This window comes from Aphelocoma coerulescens, chromosome 1 (assembly GCF_041296385.1).
Source record: "Aphelocoma coerulescens isolate FSJ_1873_10779 chromosome 1, UR_Acoe_1.0, whole genome shotgun sequence".
Lineage (NCBI taxonomy): Eukaryota > Metazoa > Chordata > Aves > Passeriformes > Corvidae > Aphelocoma > Aphelocoma coerulescens.
The window spans coordinates 50,017,783-50,028,443 of NC_091013.1; the positions used below are offsets into that span (position 1 = coordinate 50,017,783).

A 10,661-nucleotide genomic window follows, 5' to 3' on the forward strand; every position below is an offset into this window, starting at 1 on the left:
ATGTCTCTATCATTTGTAGTAACTCGTCTTCTGTCTTGCAACATAAAAAAAAACCAAAAAAAACAAGAAAATCTGTGAATGCCTGTGCCCCATAAGTATTCAGATTAGAGCTTACTGACTACATTTCATTATTGAGTAGAGTCAAAAGAATTTTATTACAAGAACTGCTGCATAAACCCGTAGGTAAAAGCAAATTACCGATGTAAACATCTTATTTCCATGAAATGTGAACAGAGATGCTGAATGTGGAACACTTAGGAAAGCAAGTGCAAATAATCAATTTTCTTCTAATATATTAAAACCAAGGTCAGTTGCCAAGAAGGACTGCATGACACATTTACAGGACTGTAGACTATATCCCAGAAGTAACCAATCAGAAGACACTTAAGGATCACGGCATAAAAATACATAAAAACACACACATCACAGTGTGAACAAAAGCTTCCCAAAAGATGCAATATTATGAAGACAAGAACCAAAGTACTCCTTGAAAGTGAAAATACAGAAATAAATCTTTTAGTCAAGAAGCAGTGCTACCTCTACATATCACACTTGTCTGCATTCTGAAATGTTATTCCCAGCTCTCTTCTGCAAGTATCAAAAACAGACCGTGGAAGAAAGACAACATGAATGACAAAAGCTGTAACAATAATGTGGGGACTAACAAACAGTGAGCAAGACACATAAGACTGTACGAAGCAAAAATGAAATGACAGCATCCAGAACAGTCCAGTTTTGAAAGGATACTCCTTTCAATAGAAAAAATACCTCCAGAGGATAATAAGCTTTCAAATGCCCTCAACTCAAATATTAAAACCTAGGTTTCTTTTTAATTTCTATATAGGAAAGAAGTTGCATACTTCAGAAACCAACCCAGTGATTAGTACTCTGCTGGGTAACACTAAATGCGCCTGTACTTTTAGCATAGAACAGTATTGATGCTACTTCTACTGCTTTTAGACACACACTGCGTTACAGTCTTTGAACTTATATTGCGAGTGTAAGTTATTTAAAATAAGAATCAGCCTACTGAAATCCTCAGGTGAAATTTAAGTGTTTCTAGCTGTTTAACCACTCATGATGAGATGATAATGCCAGCTCAGTAGTCAGCATGGATTAAAAAAAAGCACTCTAAAATGGGATAGGTGTTTTCTCAACTAAGACCTAACATCACCTCTCTACAGACATTTCAGAATTCAGCTTCCTCTTGCAAGTGTAACGATAACCAGAACTCTATTCTAAGCAAATAATTATGAGCTGCACAACAATCAATCCCCAAATATGAAATTAAATTCTTAAATACTATGTATAATGTAATTTAATAAAAAGGCAGAAATCATATTGAAGAGCTGTAGTAGAAAGGCAACAGGTATCTCTGAAGTTCATCAAAAGTAAAGTGTCTGATCTTCTACGCATTTGTTGCCATAAGGGTTTTAAACCAAACACTTCTATCTTCAAGTGTACTTGCAGAGTAGCAATGTTACAGCGGCAGAGAGAAATACTGTTTGAAATGCAAGTAGAGTATCAAACCTGAGTTCTTCCAAATTGAAATACAAAAATCTTCAGCAGATGTGCTAGAAAATCCAGTGGTATCAGCATTTGTAAAACCTCTAAGAAGTGCTTGGAATTATGCAGCTGCTATAACAAGTTACTTCAAATAAATGAAATCTACTAGGAAGTAACTGCTCTGCCTGCATAGGTGCACTCCAAGCACTAAGCCTGTACTGCAGCAGAAGATGCCTAAACAGCCTGGCCTTCGAGACCTCACATTCCTCAAAAGGTGCTAAGATGTGGATAAGAGCTATGGCAGCTTATCATTTTTTATTATCAGAAACATACACAAAAAGGAACCAAACCTCTCATGCCACTTTTTTATTCTTTCTAGAGTTTTAGACATTTTATTTATGATGGAAACAACAATCATCCACAAGCTTCTGCACATTATTATTTCCTGCCTCAAAAGCAATTTACACAGAACTAACCTGCATTATATATGAGCAAGAAGCTCTTGGTTCAGCACTGGATCCAGCTCAAGTATACAAGATAAAAACTTCTGTTCACTTACAGCGCTTTCTGTTTGTTTCTGGTGTTAACAGACTACAGCAAAGAAGTTCCCTATGACAGAGGTTTTTAACAGTTGACGAAGCGCATTCCATATCTTAAAGACTCCAAACTACATTATTTCACTATGAACCCATAGAAATTGCAAGAGAGTTAGAATAAGGTGACAGAACACTGCCTCTTCTTGCATAAGCCACAAGTTACACATCCAGGTAAAACCTCCTCCCTGGGGTCCTACCAGCTATAACCTACCAGATTTTTTTTTAACAGAAAAAAAGAATACAGTGCTATTGCAATGGGATCCAGCACAGTAACACTAATGACAATCTTTGTTTTGTGGAATCATAAGCAATGGAGAGAAATTGCAATGGATCTGTATCACAACATAACTTATCATCCACAGATGATATAACAGCATCCATCCTGAAGCACAGTAATAATTTAAGAAACAAGAGTTTACTCTTTAAACTACTGCAGCCAACTGCAAAACCTACAGACTTCAGTTGCCGACTGTTTCTAAACATCTGAAATGGTATTTCTGAATAAGAATTCATCTAAGCCAAACTCTGAATCTAGCCAGTATTTCATATTCCCCAAGCAAGTGGAGATTCCTCTCTGGAAGGCAGAATTGGATGAGTTACGCTTTGAAGCCCTGCATAAAAGCTGAGCTCCTACAGACTGAGCTCCTCCTTCCTAAGCCTCTTAAGTCCTCAGTTTATCCACCCACCCGCTTCAGAGCTTTTTGCAGAGGTGAAGTTATGCAGTGTATCTTCAGCCAGGGTGTCAGTCACCACTATCTCATCAGTTTCAGAAGGGTTATACCCATCTACATCAGCCAGGAAGCTTACATGTCACATCTCTCTGCTCACTGAACTTAATACATGTCCTAATATCTTCAACTACTGCCAAGAAAACACAGAAGAGGCTCTACCACACCATTAAGACTGTTAGGTGGCCCTGTTCATTTAAATTAACCTAAAAAAATTAAATAGACAGCAAGATTAAAATCCACACAGCAAGGTAATTAACCCTACAATAGAGAGAGAACTGCTGTTAAGCCTAACAAACCAGACAGGTTTCAAACAAAAGATAACTGACAAGGAGCAAGAAGAAAGATGTGATCCAGACCAGCCCACTGAGCTAAAACAACTGAAACAAACAACAAACAAATATTACCTCAAGACCATAACTGTTCACGGAAAACAGGAACGATTCCAAGCAAAGATCTTACCATAGGAGGTTGCATTTAACTTTCATCCTCTTTAAAGCTAGCATGCTTAATCCACAGAAACAGGGTTTGTAATAAGCCTAGTTCATTATAAACATTATAAAAGCTTTACCTACTTAGCGGTAGACCAGAGGAATGTTGAGAAGCTTGCCCAAGTTCCCACAGCGGTTCACAGAAGAACCACCTGCTGGAGACCACCTCCGTGCTTATAATAAACCTTAAGGATTTATGCCAAGAAGAATTCTTAACGTCCACCATGAAATACTCAACACAATCATTTTCACTAGAAAATGAAACAGGCTGGTGAGTGCAGCAAAGTGAGAAGAAAATACACCCAATTCAAGTGATTTTCTGGCCTGAAAGACCAAGTACCCATTGGACTATTTTATTGCCTTGGACTGCTTTGGCAGTTAGCCTTGTTATGAGATACCCTAATGCTGAGATATTTCAAAAAACAAATGAAAACTTTTATGAAAATCAGGATTTAGTGTAGTAAGAAAAATTCACACAAGCAGGAATAAATGAGGGCAGGATTCAAAATCTTAGTAAGAGAACAGGAATTTGTTACAACTCAAAAATAGACTGGCAAAACTTTTACTTGTTTTGGTTCACAGCTCTTCTCTGTGCATGAACTTATTCAGATATGCTGACTTAGCATCAAAAATCAATTTTTGCTGCTTTTTATTTCCATGTGCACTATGGTGTCTAAAGACCTAAGACAACTAAACTGGTTTAATTTTTGGCTAATGCACCATGCACTAAGCAAATTCTACCAATAAGCCATTTCAGAAATCACACTCTGGTACACTATAAATGTTTTTTGACTATGCATTTCATAGTTCTCAAGTACTTCAGTGCTAACCATTGATTCAGGACCAAGCAGGAAGAGGCACAACTAGATTTCAAAATATATTGAAAATGCCCTTGCAAGGCATATGGCTAAAAGGGGAAAACACCATTTGACTTACAAGTACTAAGTTTGAAACTTTAGTACCAGAAAAGAAGAACGCCATTCTTACTAAGTCACTTATAAAATCTGGATGAATTATGTGTATATATTTATACATGTATATTACTGATTGAGTGCACTGCAAAACAAAACACAAGAAAGTCAGGTTACAGAAAGTTTGCTGTACTTCGAAAACCAAATTATTAGATTCTTACAAAAGTCTCACATCTGGTTGAAAAACTAAGGAATAAATAAATATTGTGAAATCAACGTCTAAAAATTTAAGAGTAAGAAGGATGACATTTGCTTATTATGTATTACTTGTAAAGGTACAGGTGCTAAAAGAAAATACTTAGACATACGAGTGTTAATCAAGTCTTCACTGAATTATTAATTAAAGCAATTTTACCAAAGAATTGCTGCAGTATAAACACAAGTCTATTCCCTCCCTGAACATACTGCTCCTATAATAGGTTTTATTTATGGCATATAATTTCTCAGAAACTTCCTACAGACCTCAGGAAATTCATGAGCCAATTGCCATGAGTAGAACATATGGATCAGACTAACTCATTGTCAACATAACTCAGTGACATATGTCACTTGCTGTGACTTCTGCAGAGAGAGAAACTCAACTGATAACCCTAGAGTGACTTAAATTTGAAACCTTTATTTCCTATTCAATTTAAATAAACCCTTGTAAGGGAAAAAAACACAGGTCATGCAGTTCTCTTGCTTTTCTCCACTGACATTACAGGCTTGACTCAATTGTCCATACTCAGATGTGCCTGCCCACCTGAGAGGCCTCTGGGGAGGCCAAGATATCATTAAAGGACAGTAGAAGCACAGGACCTTTGGAAGGTCTGCATCTGTCCTGAATAGAAACCAGGGTAACAGGCCATCTCAAATAGCACTGAATACCTATGTGGGGCAATCTAAACAGAGCTTCTACACAAGACTGCTCTCCACTGTTGGATGAACAACCCCACAGATGTACCCTCAGGTGAGCACATGGGACTGAGTGCCAAGCACCCATTACTGTCAGTGGACTCAAGAGAGCTACTAAATTCATTCTACAGTCAACACCTACACCTTGTCACCTGAGCAGCTCCCCTGACTCTACAGACAGAGCTTCCATAGATGGTCAAGCACGATACTCAGCTCACTCTACAGACACCTGAACTCAGATACCCAATTAACAAGGCAAAGTCCACCCTAAAACTAGATGGCATGACTACAAATATAGGAACCATAGCTTGGCCCATGTAACTTGAGGCAAGTAAGTTCAACTAAGTATTTCTAGAGCAATAATCATTGTAGCATCTTTTATAGTCAATGCAATGAGGCAGATGCCTTCAGAGCCTGATTCAGTTAAAAGCCTGATTTTGGGTAAGACTTATCCACAGCTACCCATATCCTCCAAAGCATACAGGAACATACTCAATCTCTCTTAATGACAGCTGTAGCTAACTCATACAGCCATATTTTCATGCTGTCATTAGCTTTACTCCTTCTTCTGTTCTCTTCCTTTATTGTTCATTTTCTTCTTCTTTCCTTGTGAGTTATAAACCTTAATATCCTCCCTTAATTGCTTTCCTCAACAACACTTAATACAATCTTAATGAGACCCCAGATGGTAAGAAAGTAAGAAGACTGCTGTCTGGTATTTACTTAAAACAAAAGTCAGTGCACACAGAGATAACTCTTCAAGTTGCTGGCACTAAACAGCCATCAGATGGATTCCAGTACCTGAGATTACCCAGAGGCCAACAAAACAGCACTACAGTCAAGTTACACCTCTTTTTGGTGTGTGCTATACTTAGCAAAGTACTGACACTACATTAGATGTTGATAAATATGCCTTTAAAGATTTGTAGCCCATGATAAATTTGACTTTACAAAAAACGAAAAGCACCCTTCTTCAAACCTCAACAGATATGCCAATAGTAAAGTTAGCACCAATATTTCCTTGCCAGGAGGTCCTCTATTTTAAGCCATGGATGAAAACCGAAGTTAGAACAAGTTGTGCAAAAGAAAAAAGATAACAAAGGAGGCAAATACTTTAAAAACTGAATGATCAGAAAAGAAAAAGTTCAAACATTTGTTAGCATTTATGTAACAAAGGAAGACTTGCACACATATGAAGAAAATGCATGTCTGCCATGTGTAAAGTCTGCTAAATTGTGAAAACACCAAAGAGTGGGACACCAGACCAAAAATGACAACCTCCTAACAAGAAATGAACAAAACAGTATTACCTTGCTCCAATCTAAAGCATAGGGAACGTTTTGCAGCTTCTATCTCTGGAGTAGGATGATCCAGAACACGCCTGCACCACTGCAGAGGACTCAGTGATTTCTCTGGAGGAGTGTGAGTCTTGGTAGGCAAGACGTACAACCTTAACCAAAATACACAGAAGTATCAGCAAGATACACAGCACTTGAAAGCTTGCTTTCGTAAGCTCACTTTCCTATTAGCTCACTAATAATTCATAACATACAAAGCCCTGTAAGAAGATATCTAATAAAAAAAATACATTCTGAAATAGAAGAGTTTACATTAGTTTTCTTTCTTCCCTCCTCAGAAAAGTGGCAAAATATTAACTCTACCAGTACGGCATGTCCAAAGTTCAAGTAGATGTCACACTAAAATCTTCCACTGTCTGAATTTCAGCACTGCCCAAAGCTGAAATGTGTTAGGTGCTATACACACACCAAAGGTGCTCTTGGTTTTTCCTATACTTCTCTTCACTGGAAATCTACATAATTTCAGTATCTGATTTTATCTTCACCCAGATGAACCAGCTGTTGTTCAAGTCATATTTATAATGATTAAAAAACATTTGATGAGAAACAATGAAAATCCATTTTCAATACTCAATACCAGCAGAAAAGAAAAAAAACCCACATATGCAAGAAAATCTAATGTACGTGCATTATTCTCAGACAAGAGTTGGCAACTGATAAGTTGCACGTTAGGAAACCAGGTTTCAAAGCAGATTTTTTGGGAGAACTCTTGAGGCTGAGACCTGGGTTGCTGCTGTCACTGTGGCAGATTAGCAGGCACAGCAGATGCAAATTCACCTGGGAGAGTGCAAATCTTCCAGGAAGCAAACTATTCTTGTCTGCTGGAGGTGACTCGTAGCTCCCTGCCCTGACCACCTCCAAGACACGCGGCTAGGGACAGCCAGAGGCAGATTCTCAAGGCACCAGAAAAACACTCCACCGACTGCATAGGGATTTGGCCTGCACAAAGCAGGGGTGAAAGGCAAGACCAAAAACTGAACAGGATTTTGCCCCTCAGGGGGTCATTAACAGGTAGCAGCAACCTTTCACCTTCATGGTTTTGCCTCAAGAGCTACCCAAGTCCCATCAGAGCAACCCCTCTCCAGTGTCTGCTCCACGGAGTTTTTTTGCCTTTGAAGTCAATCAGCACTGTCAATTCAGTTCACACGGAATAAATATCCTCACTGTGATTGCTATCTATCTCTCTTGGCAATCCTAGCAGAGATCAACTATTGAATTGCTCTGAGGACTCATTTCCCCAGACTTCCTGCGGTGCCTGACCACACATTTAAAAAGTGATACTGAGAAAACCAAAAAGCAAAGGAAAGAAAAGCTTTCAGGCTTCCTGTTAACCTGCAGAAGTGCTTCGAAAGCTAAACATATGATTGATGATCAGACCTTCCTGTAAAAAGCTGAACACTACGAAGTAGTTTGACTTGTCTACAGTTCCACAGGGTTAGTTGGTTTTGGGGTTTTTTGTAACTGCAGTTAACAAAACAAAACAACAACAAAACAACAACAAAAAAGTAAAACACAAAAAACCAAAGGTATTTAAGGCCTAAAATTACTAATCAACAACTAGCATATACACTGAAGGCTTTGCCTTTCCAGATAGCAGTTTGCTTTAAAGACTGAGATTACAAAAAAGCCCCAAGCAACTGGCATCACACGCCTGACCTTTCATGGACAATGACAGAGATTTATCCTTGAAATAAGAAACAACAGCTAAAACAACTCACTCTTAGTGGAAGAAATTTGTTAAGAAATCCCTGTCATGAAATTCTGCCTGTGGACACATACATGTGCAACATAAAGGTAAATTCTGGCACCCAAATCTAGGATTGCTCCCACGGAGAAAATCAAACTGGAAATTTTACTACAGCACATAATGCAACGACGGATGACTGACTACCACCCTAAAACATAAACAAGGAAAGCATTTTGTTTAAGAGGGCAGTATCAAACAAATTTGATATTCCTTAATGCTAGGAAAGCTAAGAGTTGGAAACAATGCAAAATTTGCTTAAGTCTGGACTGACAAGCCCAAACCAGTCCTGCACACACCAACCACATACACAATGAAGCAACGTTGACAAAAATTTCCACACGATTTGTACGTGATTCTCCAAAGCCACTTTCAGAAACACAGTATTGCATACCATGAAGCACACACAACAACCAGAAACTTTTCTAACATTTAGACTGATTTTTGAACACCTTATCTTCTACCAAAATGAAGGATGTTTGAACACATCTCAGCTTCTTTATACTGCATTTTATTTTCATCTGACATTAACTTCAGCTTGATTCAAAAACTAACCTCATAAAAAATAAAGCTACATGGAAGCTTAAAACAGGTACTCTACAGATATTATTTAAATAAAGGTAATCTATATATTGCTACTGACACTTCAAAACAATTGAGCCTCAATGACGTTCCACATGGTTATACAGCCAAGATAGTATTCCAGCACTGTCCCTACAATGTTCGTCCACGTTGCTGAAACAGGTTTTGAGGCGCTAGCTCTACTGATATCTCTACCTTGCAACCTCCCCTTCTGTTTGTTTTTACGAGACTGTAACCATTCGTCCATGTCGATTTTATTTTTTGCTTTATTCATTCGCTATTCATTTCCCATTTATTCCATTTACTAGCACCCTGCCGTGCCTTTTGGAGCTACGTGGGCGCCTAAGATACACAATTTAGATCAACGTCTAGAAGACAAAAGCCCTCCCAAATCCCTGAAGATGGGAGACAATTTGGCAGAGATTTTAGCATGACGAGGCAGCGCTGCTCAGATCAAGGCTTTCCCGCAACGAAATTCCGCTATTTTTAATTCCTTATGTAAACACGAGGCTGAAACTAGGCTGAGATCTGAACGATCTTCCTCGGGGTGTAAAACGAGCACTGTTCCCCACGGACGCCGCGATGCCCCGGGCGAGCCGGGCGGTGAAGCCCCGATCAGAGCCGCGTCCCGCACACGGGGCCCTTCCCTCGGCAGGGCGGCACGGTTTGGAGGGGGAGTGGAGAAAGAAAAAAAAAAAAAAAAAAAAAAAAAAAAAAAAAAAAAACCGAAAAAAACAAGCAGATTTCAGTCTAAGCAGGGAGATCAAGTGGATTGGGGGGCTAATGCTAATCAGAGCCGGTAGATCGCTGCAAGAGACCCGGCCGGGGACGACCGACCCGCGGGGCGGGGGACAGGGCAGGGCCGAGCCGCATGTACCATGTATCCTCGTCCTCTCCGCAGCCGTCCTCCAGCTCCAGCACCGCCACCTCGTCCAGCACCGTGGCTGCCGCCCCCGGACCGCCGCCGCCTTCCTGCCCGCCGCCGCCCGTCGCCGGCGGCCCGGGCGAGGGCTTGAAGTAGGCGAGGGGCTCCGGCGGGCACAGCAGGGTGGGCACCGGGCTGGGCATGCACGGCGGGCCCGCGATGGGGGGGCTGGCGGGGCGCAGCCCGCCCGAGGCCGGCGGTGGAGCGAGCAGCAGGTGCGGGCTGGGCGGGCCGGTGGCCACCGCGGCGGCGGCGGCGCGGCTCCGGAGCTGCTCGTTCTGCTTCTCCAGCTTCCGCACCAGCTCCTGGAGCTTCTTCACCTCCAGCTCGGCGCTGACGGCAGAGCCAGCGCCGCTCCCTTTCACCTCCGCCATCATCGCCGGCTTCAGCAAGGCAGCCTCCATCCTGCCGGCCCGCTGCCGCCGCCGGCACCTGCTCCGCCGCGCCGCCGGAGGGCAGCGCCCGGCGCCCGGGGAAGGCGGGAGCGCCGGGGAGCGCCGCTCGCAGCGCCGGCGGCCCGGCCCTGCGCCGCTGTGCCGCCCGCCCGGCCCCGCTCCGCCGCTGCTCCTGCGCCTCCCGTTAACGGCGGCGAGGGCGGGATCCCCTCCCACTCCGGCAGCCCGAGCGCCGCGCACACGCGCTCAGTAGGAACAAAGAGCCACCCGGTGCCCCCGCTATCCAGCCCCGGGGAAGGGCGGCGGGGGGCACCGCCGAGGGGAGCCCCGGGTGTTTAAACAAAAGTGCCTTTCCCCCACTGCACCCCAGCGCGTCCCGCCCCTCCCCGCCCCGCCCGCGGGCTGGATCCGGCCCAGGGCGCCGCGCCTCTCGTGAGCCGTGTAATTAGAGCCTGGTGGTGTCAGGGTTGT

General features: G+C 42.3%; 1 protein-coding gene across 3 annotated transcripts in view; it reads right to left on the minus strand.

Annotated features, from left to right (window-relative positions):
* The window catches only part of SLAIN1 (SLAIN motif family member 1), a 50,533-nt gene extending 40,098 nt beyond the window's left edge, over positions 1 to 10,435 (minus strand). For 2 of the 3 annotated variants that reach the window (XM_069008577.1, XM_069008583.1), the window contains exons 1-2: positions 9,748 to 10,267; positions 6,497 to 6,636 (exon numbers count right to left, since the gene is read on the minus strand). In XM_069008577.1, the coding sequence (XP_068864678.1) occupies positions 6,497 to 6,636; positions 9,748 to 10,199 (592 nt within the window). In that variant the 5' untranslated portion in view covers positions 10,200 to 10,267. Of the gene's footprint in view, positions 1 to 6,496; positions 6,637 to 9,747 lie in introns of all 3 variants that reach the window. The other variant, XM_069008586.1, reaches the window with a different exon arrangement.
* Positions 10,436 to 10,661: the final 226 nt, after the last annotated feature.